Genomic DNA, 17924 nt, shown 5'->3' with positions numbered 1-17924 from the left:
TCCTTCATTTTGAGTCTGCTTTTTGCTCTAGCAAATCAGTGGTGACAATTTTGTCTTCTATTTCACTGGTTCTTTGTTCCATCTCTTCAACTCTGCTCATGTGTCCCTCCATCATGTTACAGCATCTGAAACATTGGACCTCATATTTTGCATAGTGGTTTCTTGTTTTTCCAGTGTTGCTAATACCTCATTTGTTTTCTCTGCATTGTTCTGGACTGTTGTGGTCTTTGTTTTGTGTTTTTTTTTTTGTTTTTTTTTATAGTTCTTCCTGTTTTTTGCTTGTAGTATCCTGTAATTCTTCAAGTTTCTCTTTCATCAGTTGAAAATATTCAGTCATTGTTCTTTTAAATTCTGTGTCAGAAAGTTCCATCAGACTTTCTGGCTTCAGGAAATCCATCGATACTGTGTCACCCTTTGGGGGTGATATCTTGCTTTGTGCTTGTGTATTCTGTGGGACAGCTTGCTTTCTTCGAGACATTGATATGTTCTTGATCTGAAGATAATGCTCTAGAGATCAGTTGGGTAGCTATCCCACTTGTGCTTTTTCTCTGAATGACTGACTCCAGAGAAATGTCAGTTCAGAGCCTGTGAGAGCAGCCTCTTATAGGTAAGATAGGTCAAGGTGCTCTGGATTAGAGGCAGGTTGATTAACCAGACATGTAGACACAGGAGTGGAGCCAAATGAGGTTGCAGCAATCACAAGGGCAGGTCAACCACTTGGGGGACCTCACTCAGGCCTCAGTTGTCTGGGTGTGCTTACAATTGGGGTCCCTATTCAAATTCCAGCTGTCCATCTCCCACCCAGTGGTTTTCATTCACTGGTCCCTGTCCAGTGGTGCTTACACAGTTGCCCTTGCACAGTGGCTCCTGCCCAGGAAGGCTCCTGGGTCCAAGAGGACTCAACAAGACGAGGTCAAATTCCCACCGCCCCAGTCGCCTCTGGCTGGTTTGCAGTGTCCACAAAAGTTCAGCAAAATTATCACTGGCCCACTACTTCCTGGGCAGTTGGCATGCTCCCCCCAGAGAGCTCAGCCAAATTCCCACCAGTGGCCTCACCCTTGGGAACTCTCCCAGACAATCGGTGGTGCCCAAGAAAACCCAATTAGGATCCTACCAGCCTTTCTCTGGCAGATCAGTCCCACAGCAGCTCGATTGGTGGCTTCAGACAGTGTGCCTTTGTGTGCTGACTCAGAATCGTACTGTCCATGGCTGTTGTTGTGCTGCGTGAAGGAGTCTGTAGTGGCCCTGGAGCACCGCCAGGAGGTGCAGGGTTGTGGTGAAGTCACCAGGGTGTGTCAGAAGTGTGGGGGCGTGAGATGGTGGCGGGGTGGTGTCCCTGGACATGGTGCTGTGGCAGGGATGGGGGTGCAGGGCTTGGGCAGCGCTGGGAGTTAGGGGTTGCAGTCTGTTCCCAGATATTAAGCTGCCAGTCCTCAGCAAATATAAATCATACTTTTAACTCAGAAATATCTTTTCAGTGGTAGGTGTATTTTTAAAGTATTGTTTTTTCGAATACCAAGACATAAAATTTCTTGCTAGGCTAGTTTATTTTAAACATTAAAAAAATAGCAAATTAAAAAGACTTCTGGGAAATCTGTTATAAAATTTGTTGTAAGTTTTATGAATTTATATCACAGTCATTTATACCTTTTTCAAATGTTTTTGTGTCAACTTTATGATATAGAAAAAAACAGATAAATGATAGACCATCCTTTATAGATACAGAGAATGAAGCATGGAATGAATGTATGACTTGACCAAGGTTACAGTGCTATTCAAAGAAAAGATTGAATTAATACAAAAATATTTCTTTTCTGAGTCCTTTAATTATGTTACCTTGGGTACAATATTTCATCTATATGCTAGCTTAAAAATAAAAATTCTTTATGACAGTTTAAGGGTAAATGAAAGTAATGCAAATAGAAATTCTCTGATAAAAGAAAGCAGATAACAAAATAGAATATGCTTTTTAAAGTATGATGCAGCCTTTACAATACATAGTGATTAAGAGGAAGGGTCAGTAAGGTTAGAATAAAATCCTAGCTTGGCCATCCATAAACCATGTGACCCTAGGCAATTATTTGATGTCCTTACATGTCAACATTATAATTTTTAAAAATCTATAAAATCAAAATAGTAACATTGGTCATGAAAAGTTGCAAGTATAAAATAATATAATATTTCTAAAGTGTTGTGCACAGTGTCTGGCATTTGTTAAGTACTCAAGAGCAGTTATTTTAATGAACTGTGTATTACATTTGATTAGACTGGTCTTTACAGCTTAATTATTAAGCTATAGACTAGTCTTAATACCTTAATTACTTTTTTGTTTTGTACAATGATAGTCAAAGCACAGTTGTTGCCTCAATCAAATAATGAGATTCAAAGAGCAAAAATAAATGTCCCAGTCCATCTCAAGTATCTTTTGTCAAACACCTGTTAAACCTTCTGAATTTCCCAAGCAAAAAAATCAAAACGATGATACTGAAATTCTCTTTCTGAATTTGTTGAACCTTGCAGTGCAAGTTTGAGGGATGTCACATTGCTTTTCATAATAAAGAGTCTTTTATAAGTAAATTATACAAATAAATTAGACTTATGGACTTACTTCTATGTTAAAGGGCCAGATTGATTTAAATGTTTGCCTTGTAAAGAGACTGAAGGAATTGATGGAATACCAATTGACATATTTCCACTACCAGGTTGTGCCAAGAAATCTAGAGGGCAGCTACCTGGCAAACTGACCAGAAGAGATCCATATTTATTCTACTTCCTCCCCCCAAAAATGGCCAAAGTTATTGAACAATATCACTAGTATCATATGCAAGCAAAATCTTGCTGAAGATTATCCAAAAACTACTGGAATAGTACATCAATAGAGAACTGCCAGAAGTACAGGCTGGGTTCAGAAGAAGCCATGGTACTAGGGATACTATTGCCAATGTCAAATGAATCTTAGCTTAAAGCAGAGAGTACCAGAAGAATGTTTGTTTGTGCTTTATTGACTATGCCAAGGCATTTGAGGGTGAGAATCACAACAAAAATAGAGTGCAGGGAAGATAAGAATCTTCAGTGGGGACATTTCAGCAGATAAGAGAATTCATTTTCATTAGATATTTGAAAAGAAAGCTAAAAAGGGTTAGGAAACAATCCAAAATTAAACTTTCTTACTTCACAATTCAGTTTAGTACTTAGAAGCCCAATAATTTGGAGTTCCAGGTCTTTTCAAATTTTAAGCCAGTCTTCAATATAAACACAAAAGCAGACTTGAATACTGATGGATCCTTAGTTCAACGATAAGAATTTTTATTTTACCCTTTGGTATTCTTTTCTTGAAACTTGGATTTGTACATAACATAAAAATTACATTAAGCATTTTCTACAATGTCAATTTTGAATAAACACGCTTTTGTCCTGTCTTGGGTTGTATCTTACCGGCTCTCCTTTTTCTCCTTTCTGACCAAGAGAACCTGGAGCTCCTGGCAATCCTGCTTCTCCCTTAAGTGGGTGGGGGAGATGTAATTTTGTGTTACAAAACATTCAATCATATTAATCTAAAGCCAAATTGCTATAAATATGAAGCTCACAATAAGCTAAAGCTTTTCTCTACTGGATTGTTCTACTTCCATTATTTGTAAGACTGACTACTGCTAACATTTTAAGATTTCATTTAACATCATCTTTTCCTGGAAATATTTCATTAACTTAGCTACATGTTACTCTTCCATGGCTTTCTGCACCTTGTACTTATTTTTCTCATAGAGCTTAAAACCCTATCTCTAGAGAAAATGGAAAGATCCTTGAACTTAAATAGCAGCTCCAGCTCCACTGATCCAACCAGAAGGTCGACTGTTAATATGTGTCAAATTTAAAAATACATTCTAGGTCTCAATGTGAAGGAAAAGTTTTCTCTGGGAATTGAGACAACCCTCTTCTCCTTGTGTATAAGCTTAAAGGAAGATTAAGAAGCTACTTAGCCTTCTAATACTATAGGGCCTATCAGTATCATTAAAGAAAAAGGTAAAGACTACTGAATATACCATGGAATGCCAAAAGGACAAACAAATCTGTCTTGGAAAAAATGTAGCCAGAACTAAGATGATGAGATTATATATCACATTCTTATGCATGTTATGAGGCAAGCTAAATCCCTGGAGAAGGAGATCATGCTTACAAAAGCAGAGGGACAAGAAAAAAACATGGCCCTCAATTAAATATATTAACATGGTGACTCCAAAAAGGGACTGGAACACAGGAGAGATTGTGAGGCTAGCAAAGATCAGACAGGGTTTCATTCTGTTATATAGAGTCACTATGAGTTAGAGTTAGGTGTTGATCAACTGATCAACACCTAACAATATCAACTAAAAAGAACACAAAAGTCCATAGACAGAGTTCACCTGACTAGCAACATATTAGTACAGATGAAGCAAATTCTCAAGAGTTAAAGTCCCTGTCTCTATTCTTCATGTAATTTGTACCAGAGGAAGGGAGCTATTTAGAAATCTAGGATATTGAATAAATTCAGTCTCTATACAATAAAGACATATTTTAGAGAATCTTTGTGCATATTTTTTTCCAAGAGTAAGTACTGTGTCTCTCCAACTGTGAATTACCAGAACTAATATCTATTCATGGAATTCATTAAGTCAAATAATTTATCTATTTACTCTATTTCATCCCTTAGAGAGGAGTTCTAATGGGTTCACAATTATTAAGGTAAAGACCCAGGAAACTCTCTTCCCAATCCCTTACACTTTACCTACCCTAGTACTGAGTGACTAAAGAATTTGATTGAACTAGAATCCCAAATCTGGACACACGCTGGGTACAGAAGCCACATTCACGGAGCTGAGCTGTCATACCTTGTTTGGAATGCACTGGCACTGGTCTTTGAGTTCCTTCTTTGATGGCATGTATGCTGACACTTTACTGGCTTGAATGGTTATTGATGATGATGATGCTGTGCTTCCAAAGTCATCCTGATCTGGACACTAAAATTAAAAAGAAAATTTAGAAAATATGCCCAATTAAACATTCTGGCATTCCCATCATTAGCTCCTACCAAATGAGCAACAGATGAAGTTATTGGCAAAAACTCCCTTCTTACTAATCAAAAGGAGACAATGAGATGTCACTTATCATATGTTTTCTCTTTCACAGAATCACTCTGTTGTTTTAATACATGGACAACACAAAAGAAATATATTTTAAAAATATGGCTTTAGTAATGAATTCTATCATATCAGATGACTAGTTATGACAAGTAATACTAACAATTTATAATAACTGTATTGTTACAGTAAAATAATGTCTATAAATAAATGAATATTTATATTGAATAAATAAATATATAAGTATATTTAAATAAGTAAACATATGGACACATCTTATAGGAACAAAAATTAAAAGCAATTAATTTGAACTTTAAGATATAGTATACTTCAATAAGATGGTATGGTAAAGACATGTCAAGTATTAATTTTTTCCAGTTGTAGATGATACTTAAACCTTTTTCTCTTTCACTGTCCTTTAAAAATTTTAAAATGTTTTCAACTTCATCACAACTAAATGGTTAATTTTATACTTATCCAGTGGATTTAGAACATTCTGATTAATATGAAGCTTAATTCTAATGCAATAATTTTTTAAATTATTTTTTCTCAAAATAATGAATCCAGATTTTAAGAGGATAAATGCATTGTTTCTTCTTAACATCATTTACTAGATATTTCATTGTGGTCTATAACTCAGAATTTGCAGTTTCACAAAGGGAAAGAATAAGAGAACAAATTCACATGTTACTTGGTATACTACAGATCATATTACAGGTAAAAATATTACAATATAAAAGTAAACTCTTATTTGTGGTTATCTGATGAGATCATGGTTTGTATTTAGTTTTTTCTTTGCGTAACTGGATTTTTCAAGTTTTCTATAATAAGTGTAATTCTACAGCAAAATTTTTTCTGAAAAAAATAAGTAGCATTTTAATGTTTGTAAAAATTAACAATAAAAATGGGGGGAACTGTAACAAAAATAGCACCCATAAACACTAGTTTCCTATGTTTACTTCTAGGTTTGGGATTTTTTTTCTCTCCCCCACATCTGCTCACTTCACGTTTAATGATTAGCTATTTTGTTATTTTAATACATGCAATTCCATAACTTCATAGATGAGTGACATAAAATAATACCGTAAACACTTCATTTCTCTCACATGATTCAATAACATGATTCACCTAATTTTGCTCCACCAGTTTTCACATCGACATGCAAGAATTATTTACTGTTAACAATTTTGCTCTGGACTTACATATTAACTTGGAGGTTTAAACAATTTATCTCAGATAAAGAATATATTTCAGATCTTTCTATAAAACTGTCCACATTCTCAAAAAAGTAGGTAGTGAATAGTTAATAAAAAAAAAACCCAAAGCACACAAACCCCCCAAAATCAAACAAAAAGCACAAGTAAGGATTTTTCCTATTGTAAAAGCTCTAGTTTACTGAAATAGTTATCATCTGAAATATAGCAAATGCACTTAGCTGGCACTTGAATAATTTCCCTCACAAATTATATATTTCCATTTGTAAGATATTGCATACCTCCATTTTCTATTGATCATTAAATTAATAGAGATGACCCCTTAATGTTATCAGCTATGCTATCTTTTCATGTTTTCTCCATAGTTGGGGATGAATTTTCTAAAATGACTTAAAAATAATCTATTGTAAACAACTTGCCTCTGGAAACTCTATGAACTTTGAGAAACGATAGTTATAGAAAGTCTTCAGGTCTTTTGTTCATAGTGTCACTATGAATCCTGCTCAACGAGACAACAATCAACAATTATTACAAAACATTTAAAAAATTATTTCAAAAAATGTGAGGCCGTGTCATTACTCTAAATCCAAGGCAACGAAAATATGACTTTGAGTCTATCCCATCTGAATTTCAGAACCACCTCAGGAACATGTTTGAGGCTTTGAACACTAATGAGCGAAGGCCAGATGAGTTGTGGGAGGATATCAAGGGTATCATCCAAGAAGAGTGCAAACGGTCATTGCAAAGACAGAAGAGGAAGAAAAGACCAAAATGGATGTCAGAAGATACTCTGAAAATTGCACTGGAGTGCAGAGAAGCCAAAGCACAGGGAAGAATTCAAGATACTAAAGAGTTGAATGTTGCCAGGAGAGACGGGTCCTTGGAGAGGGACATCATGCTTGGGAGGGTGGAGGGACAGTGCAGGAGGGGAAGACCCTCTATGAAATGGATTGATTCGGTGACTGGGGTAATCGGGATGGGTGTGTCAGAGGCAGTGCGGTTGGCACAGGATAGAGCAGAGTTTAGGGCTGTTGTGCATAGGGTCGCTGTGAGTCGAAAACGACTCGACGGCGGCACATAACAACAACAACAACAACAAAGAGTTGAATAGAAGATTTCAAAAGGCAGCATGGGATGACAAAGCAAAATATTACAATGAAATGTGCAAGGAGTTGGAGTCAGAAAATCAAAAAGGCCGAACTCGCTCAGCATATGTTAAGCTCAAGGAACTGAAGAACAAATTCAAACCTCGAGTTGCTATAATCAAGGATGCTTTCGTCAGAATGTTAAATGATCCAGGAAATATTAAAAGAAGATGGAAAGAATATACTGAGTCACTGTATCGAAAGGAATTGGAAGACACAGAAGAATTTCATGAAACAACATGTGAGCAAGAGCCTATGGTGATGAAAGAAGAAGTTCAGGCTGCTTTGAAGGATATGGCAAAAAATAAGGCTCCAGGAATAGATGGTATACAAATTGACATATTTCAGTTAACAGATGCTGCCCTGGACGTGCCCACCAAATTGTGCCAAGAAATCTGGAGAACGACCACTTGGCCAACTGACTGGAAGAGATCGATATTTGTTCCTATCCCAAAGAAAGGCGACCCAACCGAATGTGGAAACTACAGAACAATTTCACTGATTTCACATGCAAGCAAGATTTTACTGAAGATTATCCAAAAATGACTGGAACAGCACATCAAGAGAACGACCAGAAGTCCAGGCTGGGTTTAGAAGGGGTCGTGGTACTAGAGATATTTATTGTAGCTGATGTTAGATGGATCTTGGCTGAAAGCAGGGAATACCAGAGGAATGTCTATCTGTGTTTCATTGACTATGCAAAGGCATTTGACTGTGTAGATCATAACAAACTATGGCTGACTCTGAGAAGAATGGGAATCCCAGAACACTTGATCGTTCTAATGCGAAACTTATACTTGGACCAGGAGGCAGTTGTCAGAACGGAGCAAGGGAACACTGCATGGTTCAAAATTGGGAGGGCGTACACCAGGGATGCATCCTATCTCCATACCTTCGCAACCTATATGCAGAACAGATTATCCGGGAGGCTGGGCTCTATGAGGAGAAATGTGGGGTCAAGATTGGTGGACGATTTATCAACAATCTGCATTATGTGGATGACACAAGCCTGCTTGCTGAAACTGAAGAGGACCTGAAGCACCTGCTGCAGAGTGTCAAGGACTGCAGCCTACAATATGGATTGAAGCTCAATGTCAAGAAGACAAAGATTCTCACCACTGGACCAATTGGCAGCATCAGGATGGATGGTGAAGAGATTGAGATTGTACACAGCTTTAGTTTGCTTGGCTCCATAGTCAACAGTCTTGGCACCAGCAGCCCGGAAATTTAAAGGCGCATTGCCATGGGAAAGTCTGCTGTTAGGGACCTCTCCAAAGTACTGAAGAGCAATGGTGTCTCTCTGGAGACTAAGGTGCATCTGATACAGGCCATAGTCTTCGCAATCACTTGTTATGTATCAGAGAGTTGGACAATGACCAAAGAGGATAAAAGGAGAACTGATGCCTTTGAGCTGTGGTGCTGGAGAAGAGTATTGAGAATACCATGGACTGCTAGGAAAACAAACAGATTTGTCCTGGAAAGGGTTAAACCGGGTGGCTCCTTGGAGGCAAGGATTCTGAGGCTCCGTCTAACATACTTTGGACATGTTGTGAGGAGAGACCGGTCCTTGGAAAGGGACATCATGCTTAGAAGGGTGAAGGGACGGCGCAGGAGAGGAAGGCTCTCTATGAGGTGGATTGATTCAGTGATTGGGCTAATTGGCATGGGAGTATCGGAGACAGTGCGATTGTCACAGGACAGAGCGGAGTTTAGGGCTGTTGTACATAGGGTCGCTATGAGTCGCAGGTGACTCGATGGCACATAACAACAACAACAACCATCAAAATTCGATAATTTCCTCAAAATTTGGGTTGAAATGTCTGCTATTTAATGACAAAACAACAAAAACTTGTCAAGATTCGATAGATATCCCCCAATTTTCAAATAATTGCTTAAACTTCTTTACTTTTACGAAAAATCTACAAGAATACCTGTTTTATAAAACACAAAGGTATACAAATGTTTGTTAAAAAATAATTTGTGGGAGGTAATGGAAATGGGAATGATTTGGTGTGTATCTGAAAAGACAGGGCAATGGTGGGCATATTTCAATGTTGATTAATTTTACAAAATGCAATTAAACTGAATAATTGTATGAAATACAATGTGAATAAAGGATAGTATGAAACACAATGACGAACTTTGTAAGCAAACCTATATAAAATAAAAATTAAAAAAAAAACCCTCACACATATAAAGAATGTCTTGGGAGCTCTGGTGGCTTACTGGCAAGAAGCTGTGCTGCAATCCTGAAGATGTGTGGTTCAAATCCACCAGATGCTTTGCTGGAGAAGGAGTGGCATTCTCCCCCTGTGCCAATCAGATCCAATCCACAGTACATAACAACAAAAAAAAAAAAGGATGCCTTTTCCCCCCTCTTTTTACTAAAAGAAATACAGAGAGAATTTTCACTTTCTGATGGTGAAAATAGTATTTTGTTTGTATTGCAGCAAGCCATTAACAAGATAGCCTGCACCCTGAGTGGCAACAGCAGTGTCCCTAAGTTCCTTTCCCAGAAACTAAGCATCTCAAAATTAAGCCAGCCTAGTTTTCAATCATATTTATTAATACTGAAAGTTAGTATTATTTTACGTTTTATGTGTTAGTTGGTATGACTTGGTAAGTTATTTTGGGGGTCTAGAAATACTAAAAACATCTTTCCATATTAATTAATGGTTACTGGGTCTCTGTTCCTATCACTCTGACTTATAAGGATTTCACAAGAATGCTCTATTTTTCAATAGTGGAGTTGTTCTATAATATATAAGCATGTAAAATATTATTATATGTTATCTTTAAATCAGAGTGATTAATTTATGAACCTTACAGCAAAACCACATAATTATTTTAAGAAAATAAAAACAAAACTAAAAAAAAAAAAAACAACAAAAACCTTTGGTGAATCAACAGCTTCATGATTTAAATATGTGGCTCCAGGAAGTCTAGATATTTCAAGTCTGTAGATTGGCATTTTAAATTATCTTTTTAGGTATTTATAGAAAGGTATTTGGCTGCCTTTCATTTTGTTTGCAATGAACGTCATAAAATTAGGTGGAGCTATGCTTTGCAAAGCTGTTACATAAGCAAAACATGTAACACTGGAAAGACAGCTATGCATTGAATCTGTTGGGTACATTCTTATTCCACTATTATTGCAAAAGCTAAAAATAGATTTTGGTCACTACATGATTGATGAAACGTCCATATTTTTTTCATAATAGTAAGATTTTAGGAAACCAAAGATACAAATAAAATGGGGGTGAGTGGGTTGCTCTTTATTTTTCTTTTAAAAGTGATTTTAAAATTTGACCCTTTCAACAATCTTTCCATCCCACATATCTATAGCAGTTGATGAATCAACCAACCAAAAGCCTAAGTTTTGGCTATCGTCAATGAATACAGCCTTAATACTAAAAAGGAAATGTATTGAATTCTCTTTTTTTTCAAGTAAAGTAAAATGCAGTTCAATAATTAAAAAAAAAAAGTATCATAAGATGGCATCCCTGAACATCACAATGAAAGACTTAGAAAACACTGACTTAATGATTTTTCTTGAAAAGAAAGTATCCATAGATATTTTTGGGTTTCCAGGGACAGTAAATTGCACAGGAAGAGATTTCTCGTCCTTCTCTGGTGGAGCAGCTGGTGGATTCAAACTCCATGCCTTTGCAATTGTAGCACAGCTTCTTACCAGTAGGCCTTTGTTATCATTTTTAAGTGCCATTGAGTCATAGACAACTCATAGCAACCTTATGAATTAAAGACCTGAGCACTTGTATAACTTTCATCATTTCTCCAAGTTCATAGAGTTTCCAGAGGCAAGCTATTTTTGGAAGTGGATGCCACTCCTACTTCCAAGCTTGTTTTTTTTCAGGGAGCTCCACTAAATACTGTCCACCATGGATAATCATTATCACATTTGACACATCAGTGTCAGAGTGTGCAGCATCACAGCAACCCTTAAAGCTCCCATATTAGGCCAGAAATAATTAGAATGAGAAGAAAGAGTTCTGTTGCTAATAGGGAGTCACCAAAGGCTTTGAGAATGAGATGAATAAAGGACAGAGCATATACCTAATTTGGGTTTGTTAGTTCTTTTCCTGAACAGTGTCTGGAAGACCAATATTTTTTAATTATAAATACTCCTAGGAAAAGCAAATATATACACAAAGTAGTGTTTCCGGGACTTATTCTGGTTATATTAGGAGGAATCGGGCTTGAGCTAGGACAGACAGTAAAGAGGATAAGGCAATAATTTGGGCATAAGGTAAAAGTAGACCACTGTAAAAAGAAGAAAGGAAGATATGGATGAAAAATCCATCACACAGATCAATGAGCCAGAATAGTTTACAACTATAAAACTAAAATTAGTGAGAATGAGGTATGCTCAAAGATTAAAAACTCTATGGCTGAAGAATGATGATTCCACTGTCAGAAACAGAATATAGTTAGGGAGAAATTAATAAATTTTCTTTTCATTCAGTTCAATGAGGTGGTACTATATCCCTAAACTTAAAGAAGAAAGAATACAGGGACTCAAACCACTGAAAATCTAGAGTCTTAAATGAATTCTCGTACTTGGAATGAAATACTCATCTGGTTTCAACAGTGAAACAGGAGTGGCATCCTCTTCCTAAAAACTTACCTCGGGGAAACTCTATGAACTTTGATAAATGCTGATAATTGTAGAAGGGCTTCAGGCCTTTGGCCATAGGGTCACTATGAGTCATGTTTCACTTGAAGGCAATCAACAACAATTCGGTGCTTACTCTATACAATGTATACAACTAAAATATAATTTAGATGCTTCATTACTCATAAACCAAAAGATTAACTTACCTTCATACCCGATATTTCACAACATGTTTCTTGAGCTACAATATTTGAGTTACAGTAGATAATAAGTCGGTGGAGTTCAATCTGTTAAAAGATTAATAGGATACAGCTTCAGTTTACAGAGTTTTAAAGAATGCTATTTAAGCTTTTATTAAATATATAATTTAAAAGGAAAACAGAAAGCTAAATAAATCACTGGTAGATTATATAATATTTTTTATTTATGGTTCATTGAGTTTTAGCACTTTTCAAAAATAAAGCTGGAATTTATTTTTTTTAATTTTGAAGATAGAACTACAAGAAAATGAACCCACAATGTAAGAATTATTTCAAAGTAAAATCTCCAGAAAAATGTCAAAAGGATGAGCTGCACTTTCATTTTTTTCTATTTAAGGCATTAAAGTAGATATACATTCCTCAACAAGAAAAAAAATATTTAATTTGTACCTAAGTTTCATGAATTCTGTTTAAGATCAATGGATTTCATATTACACAGGTTTAACACCGACCAAGACTTAAAGCCTTTAATAAAAATAATTGATTCTTGATATTTGTTCAGCAGATTAACATTTTTTGGCATTTAGATATGGAATTAAAAATACTTCAAAAGAAATATAATCATTTCTTTAAATATAAGATCTAACTACTAGCCAAGAGTAAATAAACAGTGTGTACTATTGATAAAATGTGAATTATAGATGCTTACCTAGGTATTTCACATTCCTTGAAGTGTCAAAATGCATTAAATAATGCTTTCTACATGTAGTTATTGATGAGGACTATGAAATTAGTTTTTATTTTCCAATTTAATTATTTAATTGAATAACAATAATTTTACAGATATGATATAACATATCATATAGATTGAAACAACATCTTTCTTCTCCCTTTCACTTCTTTGTCCCCAGGGTAACATTGTAATAGAATATGCATTACTATAAGGCAAATCAAGTACTTCCTACAGAGAATACAATTATGTCATATATTAGAATAATTAAACTTATGATAATAGGACAAAAGAAATCTGTTAATCTCTATCCCAAATCTCTAACACCAAAAAAGTAAGAAGAAAGGAGGAAAAAAAATCATATTTTGTAACAATTAACAAAGTCAATTTTCACATAGAAAATATTAGAAAATTGAGAAATCTCGTGAATTTATGAACAGTCTAAGTGTTTCACCCATTGAAAACTATAAGACTAAATGAAATGCAATGATTTGTTTTATGACATTTTCTTGATACTGTTACTGTTCTTATGTGCTTCAGAGCTGTTCAAAAGCTAACCCTCTAGACGGTTTTCAGAGAAAACATGCATAGAAGGAGACTGCCTATCTTTCTCCCATGGAGGAGCCAGTGGATGTGGATTCAAACCATGTAACCTTGTGTTGGTAGTGCAATTTCCTTTCTTTCTAAAGTTTAAACTGTCTGATGAAACACAAGCTAGTAGTGTACAAATTATATAAAAGGAAGGGTAGAATTTAAAATTAATTTGTATTCCTCTCAGCAAAAACTTTCTATTTATAATCAACACTCTTTACTAAAAAAGCCCAAAAAACAGTAAGGACACATTGGAATCCTACTATAACACTTATTCTGTTAGGCTCTTTTATATGACTTATTTTGTTGTTGTTGTTGTTATGTGCCATCGAGTCGTTTCCGACTCATAGCGACCCTATGCACAACAGCTCTAAACCCTGCTCTATCCTGTGCCAACCGCACCGCCTCTGACACACCCATCCCGATTACCCCAGTCACCGAATCAATCCATCTCATAGAGGGTCTTCCCCTCCTGCGCTGTCCCTCCACCCTCCCAAGCATGATGTCCCTCTCCAAGGACCCGTCTCTCCTGGCAACATGTCCAAAGTATGTCAGACGAAGCCCCAGAATCCTTGCCTCCAAGGAGCAGCTTGGTTTAATCCTCTCCAAGATGGATCTTTTCCTGGCAGTCCAGGGTACATTCAGTACCCTTCTCCAGCTTTACTTAAGATAAATTATCAACTTTAAAGCTCCATCTCATATACTTCAGGCATGTTGCCAGGAGAGATCAGTCCTCGGAGAAGGACATCATGCTTGGAAAGGTGAAGGGACAGCACAAAGAGGGAAGACCCTGGATGAGATGGATTGACACAGTAACTGAGATAATTGGGTTAGGTGTGTTGGAGACAGTGAGACTGGCTCAAGATAGGGCAAGGTTCAGAGCTACTGTGCATAGGGTCACTATGAGTCACAGGAGACTCAAAGGCACAGGCACATAACAACCACAATAACAACAACAATGGGTTAGAAGCTAATCAAGTAACCATGACATTGAAATGCCAATCAGTATAGTTTTATTGTTTTTATTTATTTATTTATTTATTAGTTATTTTAGAACCCTTCACTGATACAGCAAGTAACAGGATCACATTTAGGGCAAAGACTTTATGGATACTTGACAGTGAAGATTTACCTGTCAATATGCAATAATAAATGAATATTTATTTTACAAAAGTGGATGGGGGAGATAAGAGAAGTAAATGTGCAACAATAAAAGTGGATGGGGGTGATAAGAGGAGTAAATGTGCAACAATAACATTTTTAAATAAATGGAAAATTTTCACACAACAGGGCTTATTAGTTGGAGAGCTTGTCTGGGAGAAAGTGAAAAATTTATTCACTAGTTTTAACCAGACCAAAGATCTTCAAAACAAAATACACATTTGTGTTTTGCGTTTAACCTAAAATAGTAGCTATTTTTAAACTTACTTTTATTGGTTTGCATACAATCATTCATATACATTGTATTTCGTGCATGTACATTGTGTTTTACACAATCTTTCACTTGCACTGTATTTTGTTCATCTATGTTGTGGGAGGTTTTGCCCTCTTTACAAACATCTTACTAATAACTACATTGGTCAAAGTACATTGGCCAGCTACTTCATGCCTCAGGCTTTATCCCCATTTTAGATAGCCAATTTCTGATTTGCCCATTCCTATCAAACCAATAATCTAAGGAAACAAACATTCTTCTTTTGCTGAGAAAACTTCTGTTAATTTTGAAAACTTTGAGCATCTACATGTAAGTAAAGCCCAGTTCAGAGCAAGCCATCAAGTTGCAGCAATCCACACTAGCTCACAGCATGGACCATCTTCATTTCCTTTGGTTGGATTCTGATCAAGACACCCCCAGCCATCTGTGGCTTGGTTCAAATGAACATCAATCACAAACTGAGGAGTCCACACTTAATCTTGTATTCCTTAGGAGCTTGTCCTTCACTCAGCCTTAGCTCCCACCTAGGGAAAAGTCAACAAGCCAGGGGCCCTCACGGCTGCCAGTTCCTCAAGCCAGCAAAACCTTTTTTGCTTATCCATACATCTATGAATTCTAAATGGACAACCGTGCAAGCTCAGCCTGTCTCTTCACTGTTACAGGCCTCTACCTAAACAATTACTTCTCTTAAAAAGATACACCAACATTTGCACCATTTTATATTCCTTTAATTTTCTCTTCAAATGAATTGGGATTTTCCACCAGTATACTACCATAAATTCTACATTAAAATCTTTTCACAGCAATGCACATGCCATTCTTTAGTCTCAAGTTCTGTAACAAGTTCATACCATGCATGCAAAGTTAGTAAGACACATTCAGAGGTTGAACTCTGAATATTGTTCTTCCAGTAACTACCCTGCTCTACTCATGATTGAATCTCAGTATGGTCTTGGTTCTTATATTCTAGAACCAGGGTCCATGTTTCTCTCCCCAGTCTTATAAAACTCCAAAACTATGTCATGGTCCCCTCTGCTCTTATTAGAATTCCCTGAAACTGACTTACTATCTTCCAACACTTTACCTATCGATGAAAGTCACAAACCCTAATTTCTTTTCTTTTTTTTTTTTTTTTTGGACAGGTATAACAAAGAATTTATTATCATTTGCAGATGAAATAAATGCACCATCTCATACTTGGAAGGCTTTAATAAGCCTTAAGCATTTTTCAGGTTGTACCAAGGCACCACCGCTGCCTAGTTATGAATCCACTTCTAACAAAGATACTAACACTTTCCTCAACATCAGTTCTGCACTGCTTCCGGTTTATTATACAATTCCAAAACAGCACTCTTTAGTCATCATCTTCCTCTTCTTCTTCCTCCTCTTCAGAGCTATCTTCAAAGCCCTCACTGTCCTCCTGGTCTTCATCTTCTTCTATTGTTGTGTCCCATTGTGAATGAATTTGTGGCACAGCCTTAGCCTCATGAACTTCCAACTTCAATGGTTTAATCTGATCCAAACCCATATAGGAGTCTGATCTCAGAAACACTATATACTGATAATTTCCAGGTTTGCCTTGTGTAGGGAACTTTAATTCTACCTCTTCAGTATCTTTTAGTGTACACACATGATATGGCATAGATATTAATGTCTGTTCCTTCCTGTCAGCAATATAAAGCCACCACCATTCTTGCTTTTCCTCAGGAAAGTAAAGACTGTAAACAGGATGTGTTATCTTTGATTTGGTTTCCAGCAGAGCCCTCTCCTTTCATTGCATACTTTGTTGCAATTCTTGCCATTTTGCTTCATCATCTTTGTTTTGCTTTTCACCTTGCTCTCTATCAGAGTCTCTGTCACTCCCATCATCTTTTTCACTTTGAGAATCTCTATTGGTTTCATCTTCTTCGGAGTCACTGCCTTTATCAGATACTTCTTCATCATCTTCCTTTACTATAACAAACCCAATTTCTTACTTGCTGGTACCCACATCTTCTTTGTGCATTCAGAAGACACTTTCTGGGACCACTGCTCTACTTCATCCAGTCTGTCTAGTACTGATATTGTTACTATAACTAATGACACTATTATGACCTCTCTAATGGAACTCTGGAAGTGTACTGGATAAGGAGCAGCATTGCCAATCCAAAAGGAGGCCCTTAGAATCTATTGTTCATGGGATAAAGATGGACAGTCTCCTTCTGTGTGATTTACAGCCTCTGAAACCCCCCTGGAAGGTCAGCTGTGAGTCAGTTTCAACTTGATGGCACATAATAACAAGAAAAGTCTACTGGGTAAGGAGTTGTACTGCCAACTCAAAACCAAGTGTTTCAAACCCACCAGTTGCTCCAGTGAAGACAGCTGTCCTATATCCTCCAGTGTCGTCTATAATCGGTGAAAACCAGAATTCTTTTACAATATACCTATATGCATATTTGCACACACATATTATGGATGATAAAAATTTTCCTCTTGTATGAGCTCCTTAGGAGATCTGTGGTAGTAAATTCTACAGGGAATTGGCTAGCCCAAAGTCTGTCCCCTTCTGGTAGCTTGAATTCGACAGGGGCTCCTCAGGAAAAAAATGTTCAATCCTGCTTCCATGTAATTTATAAACTTGGAAAACCCACTGGAGACTCAGGGATGGCTGAGGCTCTGATTAAGTGAAAATGAATTTGAAGGTTTTAAAATAGGAATATTAAAAAAAAAACTACACACAATAAAAGTATCAAAATATGTTGTTGTTGTTGTTGCTGTTGTTGATGTTGTTGTTGTTATGTGCCGTCGAGTCGCTTGCGACTCATAGCGACCCTATGTACAACAGCCCTAAACTCCGCTCTGTCCTATGCCAATCGCACTGTC

The 17924-nt window shown here is 36.6% G+C and overlaps 1 protein-coding gene across 1 annotated transcript in view; it reads right to left on the bottom strand.

Moving 5' to 3' along the window:
• The window catches only part of COL19A1 (collagen, type XIX, alpha 1), a 669215-nt gene that overhangs the window by 487201 nt on the left and 164090 nt on the right, over positions 1-17924 (bottom strand). The window contains exons 6-8 of the mRNA XM_006899482.1: positions 12313-12393; positions 4866-4994; positions 3436-3498 (exon numbers count right to left, since the gene is read on the bottom strand). Coding sequence (XP_006899544.1) covers positions 3436-3498; positions 4866-4994; positions 12313-12393 — 273 coding nt within the window. The remainder of the gene's footprint in view (positions 1-3435; positions 3499-4865; positions 4995-12312; positions 12394-17924) is intronic.

The sequence above is a fragment of the Elephantulus edwardii genome, unplaced genomic scaffold (assembly GCF_000299155.1).
Source record: "Elephantulus edwardii isolate Elephantulus edwardi_28Jun2011 unplaced genomic scaffold, EleEdw1.0 scaffold00258, whole genome shotgun sequence".
Lineage (NCBI taxonomy): Eukaryota > Metazoa > Chordata > Mammalia > Macroscelidea > Macroscelididae > Elephantulus > Elephantulus edwardii.
Note: the sequence above shows the minus strand (reverse complement) of the source record. Positions and strands in the feature narration are given on the sequence as shown.